Raw genomic sequence first — 13,283 nt, forward strand, 5'->3', positions numbered from 1 at the left:
GGCACCAGCCCTCATGCTCCCTCATTCGTGTCAGTAAGCACTGGGATGAACCAGGCCAATGTGTCCTGGGAACCTGGATTTGATGGAGGATACACCCAGAAATTTACTATCTGGTTAGTAACTCATCTCAATGTTTATCAGAATGACACTGGCCATTCTCTTCTTTGTCATGGTTCTTAAATCTCTGAGTCCCTCCCTCTTGGCCCCAGGGTTAAGCAGGCTTCCAGAGGGAAACATGAGTGGGCATCTCTCCCAGTGCCCACGTCCAAGTCCCACCTGTTGGTGACAGGGCTGCTGGCTGGCACCAGCTACCAGTTCAGTGTCCTGCCTCAGAACAAACTGGGCTCTGGGCCCTTCAGTGAAATCACCTCTGTCAGGACGCAGGGTCAGTAGAAGTTTTAACTGACAAAGCACTCTTTAATTTGTCTGTATTGGACACTGATCAAAATTTTATTGTATGAACAAGTCTGATCTTATCCTGACTCTCCTCCACAGCCCTGCCAACAGATTCACCGACAGTGGTGACCACTTTACCAACTATCGACTCTCCCTTGTTCCTGTCAGCCAATCGGACGGTGCTTGGGATTGTCCTACAGTGGTATGCTCCTGAGTCTCAGGCCACACCCCTCACTGGGTATGTCCTCCAGGCTCGGAGGGACAGAGGCCAATGGGTCATTCTCAACAGCGCTGTGAAGGCCAACCAGAGTGAACTACTGGTACAAGGATTACTGAGGGTGAGAGGCAATTATAATTTTGGACCTTGGCAGAAAGAATGATGACACTATTAGATAAATTAGGTGTAATGAAAAGTACTTTAAAGTACAATAACTGTAATCTTGTCAGCTTCCTGCCTCCTGTTTGTCTCCGGGCCTCTAGAGGTCATCTGTGTTCCCCTCTGCCTTAGTTCTTCCTTGTGTGTCCTAATTAGCTTGATCCAGGTCACCTGTGCCTTGTTTCCCCTTGTGTATTTTAGCTGTGTGTTTTCCCCTTGTTTCTCACTTGGTTATTGAGTCCTGGCTATGTGTCTCCTGCTTTGTTCCACCGTGTCTTTCCAAGTAAGGTTTTCTAAGTTATCTTTAGTTTGTTTTTCTCCCTCGGGGAGTTATTTTGTTTTGCCTCCTGTTTTGTTAATATACCTCTTTCTGAGAAGAACTTTTGTTGGACTATTTTTGAAGTGCAAGGAACCTTTGTTTTTACATTAAATCTACTTGCCTGGAGTATTGCCTTGGGTGTTTCATTTGGGTCCTACTACACCTCCTCTGTGGCTAAGGGGTATTACCCCCAGCTCTCCACATCTGAGACCGGAGTTCAAGCCCAGCATTGTGACAGAATAACCAAGTCAATCATGGACCCAGAAACACTCAGTTCCCAGGACCTGTTGGCGGTGATCACTCGACATGAGGCTTCTTTCCAGCGCCATGAAGCCGTTCTCAGCCGACAAGAGGAGCTGATGGCTAGACATTCTCAACTCCTGGCCGAAATGATGAGTTCCCTTCACCAGCTCTTTGAACGCCTCCTTGGTCCTCTCCCTTCCCCCAGGTCACCTCCCAGTGACGACAGGCCTTCTCGGTTGGCGGAGCCCCGACTACCACCTCCCAAGCCCTTTTCTGGGGATCCAAGCTCTTGCCAGGGTTTCCTCACCCAATGCTCCCTCACCTTCGAGCTCCAACCCTCAAGTTTTCCCACAGACCGTTCCAAGATTGCCTACATCATTACCCTTCTTTCAGACAAGGCGCTCGCCTGGGCCTCTGCGGTGTGGCAGTCCCAGGAGGCCTGTTGTGACTCCCACGCTGCATTTGTAGAAGAGTTCAAGCGGGTGTTCGATCATCCTGTCAGTGGGCGGGGAGGCTTCCAAGCGCCTACTGTCTCTCCGTCAGGGCCCCCGAAGCACGGCAGATTTCGCCATTGATTTTCGGACCATAGCAGCAAGGAGCGGATGGAATGATGAAGCGCTGAGGGTCTGCTTTCAGGGAGGGTTATCTGAGCCCCTTCAAGATGAGTTAGCCACCCGAGAACCAGCTGGAGATCTCGAGTCCCTCATAGCCTTGGCCATCCGCCTGGACAATCGTCTAAGAGAGCGGAGAACGGCTCGCCGCCAGGTGTCTCAGTCCCAAGTTCCTCGGAGCAGTTCTGTTTCTCCTGTTTGGACTCCGTCATTCAGAGCTTCCCGGCTCCTGAACTGGTCCAGGATTCCCCGGAGAGCATGCAGTTAGGCCGTTCCAGGCTTTCTCCCAACGAAAGGGAACGTCGCATGAGGGAGCGTCGGTGCCTCTACTGCGGGGTTGCCGGCCACTTCCGCTCCACTTGCCCCGAGCTTTCGGGAAACGCCAGTCCCCGCCCAGCTACAGGAGGGCTGTGATGGGGAGAATTAGAGCTCCTCCTACTAACGCTGTCCTGGCTATTCCAGCCACTCTGTCCTGGGAGGGCCACCAGCATCGGGTCCAGGCCTGGATGTAACCTTGGCTAAGGAACTTAAGATCCCTACCCAACTACTTCCTCATCCCCAGGCAGTTACAGCCTTAGATGGCAGACCTCTGGAACCAGGAAAGGTTACAGAGGCGACTCAGTCCCTGCGACTTACCATCTCTCAACACCAGCAGGAGGAAACCTTCTATCTCATTGACTCTCCCGAGTATCCTATAATCCTGGGTCACCCTTGGCTATGCAGACATAATCCCCAGATCGACTGGTCTACTGGCACCATTCTAGGCTGGGGTCCCACTTGCCAACTCACATGCATGCGTCAGAGTCCCTCAGCCCCTAGTACCCAGTTTCAAGAGTCTGTTGACGTCTCCCTAGTCCCCAGTGTTTACCATCGGTTCAAGGCTGTGTTCAGCAAGGCCCGGGCTACTTCCTTACCGCCTCATCGCACGTATGACTGTGCCATTGATCTACTCCCTGGGTGCTGCCCTCCTAGAGGTCGGATCTTTTCCTTGTCCTCCCCCGAGCACGCAGCTATGGACACCTACATTAAGGAGTCCTTGGCAGCCGGCCTCATCCATGCCTCTACTTCCCGGCTGGGGCGGGCTTCTTTTTGTTGAAAAGAAGGACGGGGGTCTTAGGCCTTGTATTGATTACCGGGGACTCAACAAGATCACGGTTCGGAATCGATACCCTCTTCCTCTCATGGCCACTGCTTTTGAGCTGCTTCAAGGGGCTTCCATTTTTACTAAACTGGATCTCCGCAATGCTTACCATCTCGTGCGGATCCGGCAAGGTGACGAATGGAAGACGGCGTTCAACACGCCCACGGGGCACTATGAATATCGGGTGATGCCGTTCGGGCTCACCAATGCCCCCGCAGTATTCCAAGCCCTGATTAATGATGTTCTCCGGGATATGCTTAATCTGTTCGTCTTCGTGTACCTGGACGATATCCTCATCTTCTCGAGGTCACTGAAGGAGCATGAGGGGCATGTTAGCCGGGTTCTCCAGAGGCTCCTTGACAATCACCTCTACGTTAAACCTGAGAAGTGTGAATTTCATGTTTCTCAGACTCAGTTTCTCGGGTTTATTGTCACTCCTGGGCACCTAGAGATGGATCCCAAGAAGGTCGAAGCGGTCCACAGCTGGCCCACACCTACCACGGTCAAGGAGGTTCAACGGTTCATTGGCTTTTCTAACTTCTATCGGAAGTTCATCAAGAATTTCAGCTCGGTGGTAGCCCCCTTGACGACGCTTACCAAGGGAGGAGGGACCAAGATTCACTGGGGTCCGGAAGCAGCAGGGGCCTTCGAGGATCTCAAGCGCCGCTTCACGTCTGCTCCGATTCTGGTGACTCCTGACCCAGAAAGACCTTTCGTGGTGGAGGTGGACGCCTCAGAGGTGGGGGGTGGGAGCCGTCCTGTCACAGAGGGGTGAGGATGGGAGATTACACCCTTGTGCCTTCATGTCTCGCCGCCTGTCTGAGGCCGAGCGCAACTACCACGTGGGGGGATCTAGAGTTGCTTGCAGTAAAACTGGCCTTGGAAGAGTGGCGCCATTGGCTTGAGGGGGCTCAGCACCCGTTCCAGGTTCTCACAGACCACAAGAACCTGGAATATCTCCAACAGGCTAAGCGGATGAACCCTCGGCAAGCACGATGGTCCCTTTTCTTTAATCGTTTCCAGTTCATCCTGTCTTACCGACCTGGCACCAAGAACGTCAAGCCGGATGCCCTGTCTCGAGCCTATTCTCCCGAGGTACAAGAGAAGCCCTTGGCATCGATTATTCCAAGGTCTAGGATCGTCGCACCTCTTCAGTGGGAACTAGAAAGAGGGGTACGAGAAGCCCTGGTCCATGAGCCCGATCCAGGCGGTGGTCCTGCCGGTCGCCTGTACGTTCCTCTCTCTGTTCGGGCCCGCGTCTTGCAGTGGGGTCATGAGTCGCCCTTGACATGCCATCCAGGCAGTGCTCGCACACTGGAATTCCCTCCGACGGCGGTTTTGGTGGCCGTCCATCAAGAAGGACGTGCAGGTCTATGTTGAGGCCTGCCCGGTGTGCAACCAGGGAAAGTCGACACGCCAGCGACCCCAGGGACTGCTCCATCCCTTACCTATTCCTCGAAGGCCATGGTCACACCTTTCTCTGGACTTTGTTACGGGACTTCCTCCATCCCAGGGCAACACCGTCATCCTAGTGATCGTTGACCGGTTCTCTAAGGCTGCCCGGTTTATTCCCCTGCCCAAGCTGCCCTCGGCTAAGGAGACTGCTGAGCTCCTCATGAACCATGTCTTCCGGATATTTGGCATTCCCCTGGACGTGGTCTCTGACCGAGGTCCCCAATTCTCGTCCCGGTTTTGGGGGGCCTTCTGCAGGCTTATTGGGGCCACAGCCAGCCTATCGTCGGGGTTCCATCCAGAGTCTAATGGCCAAACGGAACGGATTAATCAGGATCTGGAGACCACCCTGCGGTGTATGGCGGCCAGTAATCCCACGTCTTGGGCCACCTATATCATTTGGGCTGAATATGCCCACAACACCCTCCAGTCTTCAGCCACCGGATTGTCCCCCTTCGAATGCCAGTTCGGTTACAACCTCCATTATTTCCAGAGGAAGAGGCGCAAGTTGGTGTTCCCTCGGCCCAGCGCTTTGTCCAACGCTGTAGGCGGACCTGGAAGAAGGCCAGGTGTATCCTCCTTCGGACCTCCCAGAGATACCAAAGTCAGGCTAATCGACACCGCCGGGACGGCCCCTAGTTTCCGAGCTGGTCAGAGAGTTTGGTTGGCCACTAAGAACCTGCCCCTCCGGGTCGAATCCAAGAAGCTTTCCCAGAGATACATCGGCCCTTTCCGCATAGCTAGAAAGGTTAACCCTGTTTCGTATCGTTTGGTTCTGCCTCGCTCCCTTAGAGTTAACCCCACTTTCCATGTTTCACTCCTTAAACCTGTCTTGTCTTCTCCTTTTGCCCCCCCACGCAGACCCCCGCCACCTCCCAGGATGATTGACGGCCAGCCAGCCTACACAGTCCGCCGGATACTGGACTCCCGGAGGGTCCAGAACTCTCTGCAGTATCTGGTGGACTGGGAGGGCTACGGGCCAGAGGAGCGCTCCTGGGTTCCAGCCAGGGACATCCTGGACCCAGGTTTGATCCGAGATTTTCGCACCCTGGGGCCGGGGTGTTCTGGAAGGAACGTCAGGAGTCGTTCCTAGAGGAGGGGGTCCTGTCAGCTTCCTGCCTCCTGTTTGTCTCCGGGCCTCTAGAGGTCATCTGTGTTCCCCTCTGCCTTAGTTCTTCCTTGTGTGTCCTAATTAGCTTGATCCAGGTCACCTGTGCCTTGTTTCCCCTTGTGTATTTTAGCTGTGTGTTTTCCCCTTGTTTCTCACTTGGTTATTGAGTCCTGGCTATGTGTCTCCTGCTTTGTTCCACCGTGTCTTTCCAAGTAAGGTTTTCTAAGTTATCTTTAGTTTGTTTTTCTCCCTCGGGGGAGTTATTTTGTTTTGCCTCCTGTTTTGTTAATATACCTCTTTCTGAGAAGAACTTTTGTTGGACTATTTTTGAAGTGCAAGGAACCTTTGTTTTTACATTAAATCTACTTGCCTGGAGTATTGCCTTGGGTGTTTCATTTGGGTCCTACTACACCTCCTCTGTGGCTAAGGGGTATTACCCCCAGCTCTCCACATCTGAGACCGGAGTTCAAGCCCAGCATTGTGACAAATCTGAAGGCTATGACCTCCAAGTTTTAATGTGTTTTCAGATATGTTGCCCAGAATTGTGTCTATTGAACACTTGTCCTTCTCCCCTCTCCCCTCTCAGGACTGCATTTATGATCTGAGATTGATGTCTCGCAGTAACAAACTACTGAGTGAGCCCAGTGAGTCTGTCAATGTGAACACCACAGGTTAGTATCATTACTGTACAGCCAGCGCTGATCAACTGTATGATAGAAACACTGGTTAGGTTCATAAAAACAAACCCTAAACAAGATGTAACAGTTATATCAATTGTGCTTGGTAATAGTCATGACTCATGACAGTTGTCATTATGTTGATAAATCTATTACGCTGATTGTTAGCCAAAAGCATGGCTGTCTCTACGGTGTTGTTAGTGCATTACTAACACACTGTGCTTGGTGTGGTTGCAGGGATGGAGATGTACCCTGTCTGGCCAGGCTTCCTGGAGTTTGTCCCTGAGCCCTTATTGGCTGGTGTGTTGGGTGGAGTGTGCTTCCTGTTCCTGGCAATCATCCTCTCCTTGGTGACAGCCTGTGTTATGAGTCACAGAAGAGCCCATCGGCGCAGGAAGAGGAGAGATGGTAAAGACTGCTTTATCCTAACATTTCACTGATATTAAAAGAGAAAGAATTTCAAGCTTTCTATCCCTTGAAGTGTTTTATTAGAGGTTATCTTTAAAGGGCCAATCTGCAGTTGAAACAATAACAAAGGGATGGAAAGCTGAGGGATGGGCCTGGAGAAATGTTACCACTCTTAAATTCATAGACAGAGCTATTGATGCAATGTACTGACCATCCAAGATATCAAAATGATAGTTTTAAGCATATTTTCAGTGTTTGTTTACATTTCTAATGTTTACAAACATTGGAGTAAAACAGGCTTTTATTTTGGATGGGGTTACGACAGTTGAGCTGAGCACATGAGACATACCTGTACAGTACCAGTCAAAAGTTTGGACACACCTACTCATTCAAGGGTTTTTCTTTATTTTTACTATTTTCTACATTGTAGAATAATAGTGAAGACATCAAAACTATGAAGTAACACATATGGAATCATGTAGTAACCAAAGAAGTGTTAAACAAATCAAAAATATATTTTAGATTCTTCAAAGTAGCCACCCTTTGCCTTGATGAAAGCTTTGCACACTCTTGGCATTCTCTCAACCAGCTTCATGAGCAATGCTTTTCCAACAGTCTTGAAGGAGTTCCCACATATGCTGAACACTTGTTGGCTGCTTTTCCTTCACTCTGCTGTCCAACTCATTCCAAACCATCTCAATTGGGTTGAGGTCGGGTGATTGTGGAGGCCAGGTCATCTGATGCAGCACTCCATAACTCTCCTTCTTGGTCAAATAGCCCTTACACAGCCTGGAGGTGTGTTTTTCATCATTGTCCTGTTGAAAAACAAATGATAGTCCCACTAAGCGCAAACCAGATGGGATGGCGTATCGCTGCAGAATGCTGTGGTAGCCATGCTGGTTAAGTGTGCCTTGAATTCTAAATAAATCACAGACAGTGTCACCATCAAATCACCCCCACACCATCACATCTCCTCCTCCATGCTTCACGGTGGGAACTACACATGCGGAGATCATCCGTTCACTGACTCTGCGTCTCACAAAGATACGGCGGTTGGAATCAAAAATCTCAAATTGGACTCATCAGACCAAAGGACAGACTTCCACCGGTCTAATATCCATTGCTTGTGTTTCTTGGCCCAAGCAAGTCTCTTCTTATTATTGGTGTCCTTTAGTAGTGGTTTCTTTGCAGTAATTCGACCATGAAGGCCTGATTCTCGCAGTCTCCTCTGAACAGTTGATGTTGAGATGTGTCTGTTACTTGAACTCTGTGAAGCATTTATTTGGTCTGTAATCTGAGGTGCAGTTAACTCTAATGAACTTATCCTCTCATCAGAGGTAACTCTGGGTCTTCCTTTCCTGTGGTGGTCCTCATGAGAGCCAGTTTCATCATAGTGCTTGATGGTTTTTGCGACTGCACTTGAAGAAACTTTCAAAGTTCTTGAAATGTTCCATATTGACTGACCTTCATGTCAATAGGGCTATCTTCTGTATACCACCCCTACCTTATCACAACACAACTGATTGGCTCAAACGCATTAAGAAGGAAATACATTCCTAAAAATTAACTTTTAAGAAGGCACACCTGTTAATTGAAATGCATTCCAGGTGACTACCTCATGAAGCTGGTTGAGAGAATGCCAAGAGTGTGCAAAGCTGTCATCAAGGCAAAGGGTGGCTACTTTGAAGAATCTCAAATATAAAATATATTTTGATTTGTTTAATTAGTCAATGAGTATATACAATTAATGTATGTCCAAAAACAGATGTAGCAACTGTGGATTGCTCCTTTAATAAAGTATTTTCAAAGCCTACTAAGCTGGAGTTCAAAAGCCTTGATGACTGGACCAGCTCTCAGTAACTGTCATGTGGTTCCTTTTCATGTTATGCATGTTAATCTATTTCAGTTGCCAGCATTTTTTTCATCCCATTTTTTTTCATACCTTTGTTTATTTTATATGTGCCATTGTTTGACCTTTTCACCCTCTTCTACCTTTTCAGATCTCCCCTCTGCCTTCCAGAAGAGTCCTTCTCCAGAGTAAGTGCCCATAATTACCAGCATATTTCCCTCATTGCATTGGCTGTTTTCTAACCAACCCATTTTCCATTCTTATGTGCCCTTTTTTGAGAATCATTGCATATTAATGTGTATTTATCTGCTACTCATAACAGTAAGCATAGCAATTTGTAGCCACTGAATGCATACATATTGTTATTTTACATATTGTTATTTTAAGCTTGAGACAATAATGGAATAATGTAATAACCTGTCCTCTTCTGTTCAACTGAACTCATCACTCCTCCTATGACTCTTCTATTTTCCTCAGAGCTCGCTCGCCTTCTGACAGCCCCGACAGCGTTCTGAAGATGAAGCTGTGTCCTCCCCTGTCTTTCTTCCCCAACTCCTCATCTTCCCAGTCTGACCGTTCCTCCTTTGATAAAGGCAGCCGTGGAGAGTACCAGGACCAGCGCAGTCAGCTCCTTTCCAGCTCCTCTCCCCCACCCCACTACACCATCTTTGAGAGCCACCTGGGGGGTAAGGCCCCCTCACCCTCTGCTCTGGAGTCCATCTCAAGAGGCCCAGATGGACGTTTCATTGTCCAGCCCCTGCTAGAGGGGTCTACTCTTTCCAACATTAAGAATAACGTGAAAACAGTCTTCCTACAAACCCAAACCAATGGGGGAGGTAGCGGCACAGGGAGCAACCAGACATCTTTCAGAGACTCTCTAAAGTCCAGCAGTCTGATCTCTGAGAAGGGGGAGAGAAAGGACTCCCTCCTCACAGTGGAGGTTACAGACCTCAGCAAGCCCCCTGCTTCCCCGGGTAGAGTGAGGGCCATGGCCAGGAACTTCTCCCGTCATGGCTGCTTCTACTCTGATGACGAGCAGGGCATCTCAGAGGCTCTGCTGGAGAGAGCCAGCTTCTACTCCGACAGCAGTGAGAAGAGAGCCTGTGACTCCCTGAAAAGAAACCATGCTGGGCACCCAGAGGACATCTTCGCCAGCCTGGGCAGGAGAGCCAGACTGCTGGAGAGGAACAGGCATCACCAAGCAGGCTACCATCCCATGGGGAGAGAGAGCCAGCTGACCAACGCCAGCACACTGGTCTCACAGATTGATACAAGTGAACAAGAGCGGGATAACCTCAGCAAGTGTCTGCAGTTGGCTAAAGAGAGGGAGGAGATGGAGAGGGAGCTGGAGAACTATACCGCCAGCCAGAGGGCAAGGGAGCAGGAGAAAGGTGGGCCTGAGAAGGCAGCAAACCCTAACAGGGAACTGGGCAGTTCAGGGGCTGAGGATCCTATATGGAAGCCACAAAACATTACCTTACGTCCCAAAGCTCACCGGGCTTCCGGGCAGACCCATCAGCTGTCGGACTATAGGAGGGCCTGCTACTTTGGGAACACCAGCAGCCCAATGGACCGGCTCCCTTCCTCCTATATCCAATGGGACATCAGCCCAGTCACATCCATCAACAGCCTAATCCCAGTGCAGAGCCCCTTAGAGAGCACCACACCAAGGTTCCAACATCCTCACCAATGTCACGTTGGGCCGGCCATGGAGGACTCGCTACCTGAGGACTGCTCACGCTCCCCAGTCACTCAATGCACCTCTCTATCTCTGCTCTCCCCTACCTCAGAAAGCCCACCTATTGGTCGAGGAACAGCCAGAGGCAGACCCAGGTCGAGGAGTCCTGACAGAACTGTAGAAAGAGAGCAGGACACGTATCATAGAAGGTCTATGGTTGAGGAAGGCTGGAGGGAAAAGAAGCAGCCAGGGGGAGGTGCCTTAAAACCAAGATCGTCCTTTGCTTATGGTACACAGCATCTGGAGCCAGCAGCTGAAAGTGTCAGATCTGTTTCAGCAGATCAAGTAAGGGCCACAAGTCCTGGTCAGCCTTACCCAGACACTGCATCATATAGTCTTTCTGAGAAAACAGAAACAATAGATTACCTTAGGGAGAGAGTTTATCAGAGTCCTTCTAGTTATTCTACTTTGCCCTATGAGCTCCACAAAGCAGGGGCCAAAGGGAAAGTAAGAGATGATAAGATTGGGGATGACCCTCGGAGTTCACTGTTATACCCTGAGCAGGAGAGAGAGGGTGACAGGACACGCTCCAGAAGGAGTGATAGGGCTCTTTTTAGTGACAGCCCCAGTCGTATTTCTCCCTTAACTCTTCTCGAAGAGTGTGATAGTGACCAGTCCCAGTTCTCTGTTGCCAGAGTCTCAGAGTCTTTCAAGAATAAGCCGACAAACCAGGCTCCCAAAATGTCCCCACTGCAGACAAGTGCAATTCTGGAGTATTTGAGCCTCCCGGGTTTCATTGAGATGAGTGTGGACGACCCTGGGGATGAATCTGAACTCACAGACACTACTTGCCAAAGCGTAGAGCCACAGACAGAGACTTCTCTGGAAGGTAAGCCAGACGTGGTTCCAAAAAACTGGGAAGTTCATGTGCAGGAGAACCTTGAGACAAGTTCATGCCCCAAAAAAGTTTCTTTTTTAGAAAACAGGCACTCTGTTGGTCCAGCAGCAACTTCAGAAGCAGTTGAAAAGCCAGCCTATAGATACTCTCTGCAAGTGGAAGCAAGAGATTCAAGCCACAAAGCTGGGATTCCAGACCAGTCAACAAAACAATCACCTGCTTCAGAACTCACAGGGCATTATCGTCACAACCATGAGCAGTCACAACCACTTATTAGTCAAAAGACCACAGCCTCAGAGAGACCACTATCGAGAATGGGTTTAAGTCCAGCCCAGACGTTGGTTAGTGCAGCTAAAAGCATGGCAGACGTTGTGTCAAAACACACTGACACTTTTGCAGGTAAACCAGAGTCAGCTTCAGAACAATCCCAAAGACTTCATTCTCAGGGCAACAGGACTAATAAAATAGCCTCCAAGATCCATCAACCCCATGCACCGTTCATGAAGAAGTCTCTGAGCATCGGCCCCTGCAGAACACTCTCAGGCATGGGACAGCCTCGTCCATTTCTGAAGAAATCCATCAGCTTAGGGTCACAGAAATGGGAGCATTTTGAAAGCCCAAGGACTTATGTCTCAGAGAAATGTTACTGGGATGAGTTCCCAAACCCAGACGTCCGGGTCAAGTCCTATAGTTTAGGACGCACCCCTGCATCCTCCTTCTCCAGGCCAGGCCCCTCGTGGCGAGAAGGGGTCCCTTTTAGACGGCCAAGTGTAAGCAGCTTGGAAAGGCCTAGGTATGCTGAAAAATCATTGGAGAGGCCTCAGTATGACAGATCCTTAGCCAGCTCTTCCTATACCTACCTCAGCTCCTCCATGTACCCACCAAGGCAACCCCCAGGCTCTGCTAGACGAGACCTATCTGATCCACGTAGACAGGCCACTGCTTATCCTGATGCATCCAGGTCGCCTATCACATATCAGGATGCCCTGAGGTCTGTACAGCACAGATATGTCCCTATGGATTCCTCAATACCCCAGTACCCACCCAGACCAGACCAGTACCCACCCAGACCAGGCATGAGGGGGGACTACCCCAGACCGATCGAGTCCAAGAGGGGCCCACCGAGGCCCAACCTGCCCCGGATGTATAGCTGGCCCTCACCCTACCATGGTGGCCCTTTCCCACCCAGAGATGTAGACAGTTATAGACAGGCAGAGAGAGGGACAGGTAAGGGGGCAGGAGCTGAGGTAGAGATGAGAGACAACAGGGAAGGAGGGAGGGCCAGTTATGCCAGCCAGAGCAGTGGCAGAGGTAGCGTTGGCCTCCTCCGCCAGTCCCTCTCTATCACTCCCACCCTTCTCAGCTCCCCAGAGACAACTGAGGATAGTGAGACACAGAGACACAGAGCTGAGATGGATCTACGTGAGTGGAGAAAAAAAAGGTGAAACTACCGCACCAATCCAACATCACACAGAGATGTCTTCACAGCCAAAGAAATTCAGGATATTGCAAATATGTCATTGATATACTGTTAAATTATTGTTATTGTCCTGTGTATGTCTGACTTTGACCACTTGTTTTGTGTGTCTGTCAATAGAAGGAACACATCAGTAGATGAGAGTTATGAGTGGGATTCCGCTGATGTCTGTGTGGACTCGGAAGTCCTGGCGGCCATGAAGCCACAGGCAGGGGTAGGGAAGGGCAGGGGGGAGGGCAGGCATGATCGACCCCGTTCCGCGGCTGGCCTCCAGGACCTCCACAGGAAAGGTAAGAGAATTGTATGTTATTATTCACCACACTGAATGTATCATATCATGTTTGAATTCATTTGTGCCTTTTGTTGTGGTTGTGGTGATGTGAGTTGTACCCATGACTCTCCCATTCCATGCTGTTCCTCTCCCCGCCCCTCAGGCCCGCCTCCCACAGTCAGGCCACGAGTTTCCAACCCACCTCGCTGCCAATACAGCCGCTCCCTAAGTGAGGCGCGCTTCAACGCACTCCGCCTAGAGTATCAGGAGTACAGGCGTGCTCAGGAAACCTCCTGCACCAGTGATCCCTGCCTCCCCCCTGACACAGACTCTGACTCCAACTCAGCGCTCCTCTAACCGCCTGCCCACCCTGGTC

The 13,283-nt window shown here is 50.2% G+C and overlaps 1 protein-coding gene across 1 annotated transcript in view; it reads left to right on the forward strand.

Moving 5' to 3' along the window:
* Positions 1 to 13,283, forward strand: part of igsf9b (immunoglobulin superfamily, member 9b) — a 50,025-nt gene that overhangs the window by 35,014 nt on the left and 1,728 nt on the right. The window contains exons 13-21 of the mRNA XM_041900931.2: positions 2 to 113; positions 210 to 385; positions 496 to 734; positions 6,236 to 6,320; positions 6,564 to 6,734; positions 8,735 to 8,771; positions 9,061 to 12,600; positions 12,757 to 12,926; positions 13,071 to 13,280. Of these exons, the coding sequence (XP_041756865.1) occupies positions 2 to 113; positions 210 to 385; positions 496 to 734; positions 6,236 to 6,320; positions 6,564 to 6,734; positions 8,735 to 8,771; positions 9,061 to 12,600; positions 12,757 to 12,926; positions 13,071 to 13,264 (4,724 nt within the window). The 3' untranslated portion in view covers positions 13,265 to 13,280. The remainder of the gene's footprint in view (position 1; positions 114 to 209; positions 386 to 495; positions 735 to 6,235; positions 6,321 to 6,563; positions 6,735 to 8,734; positions 8,772 to 9,060; positions 12,601 to 12,756; positions 12,927 to 13,070; positions 13,281 to 13,283) is intronic.

The sequence above is a fragment of the Coregonus clupeaformis genome, chromosome 16, assembly GCF_020615455.1.
Source record: "Coregonus clupeaformis isolate EN_2021a chromosome 16, ASM2061545v1, whole genome shotgun sequence".
In the NCBI taxonomy this organism is placed as follows: Eukaryota; Metazoa; Chordata; class Actinopteri; order Salmoniformes; family Salmonidae; genus Coregonus; species Coregonus clupeaformis.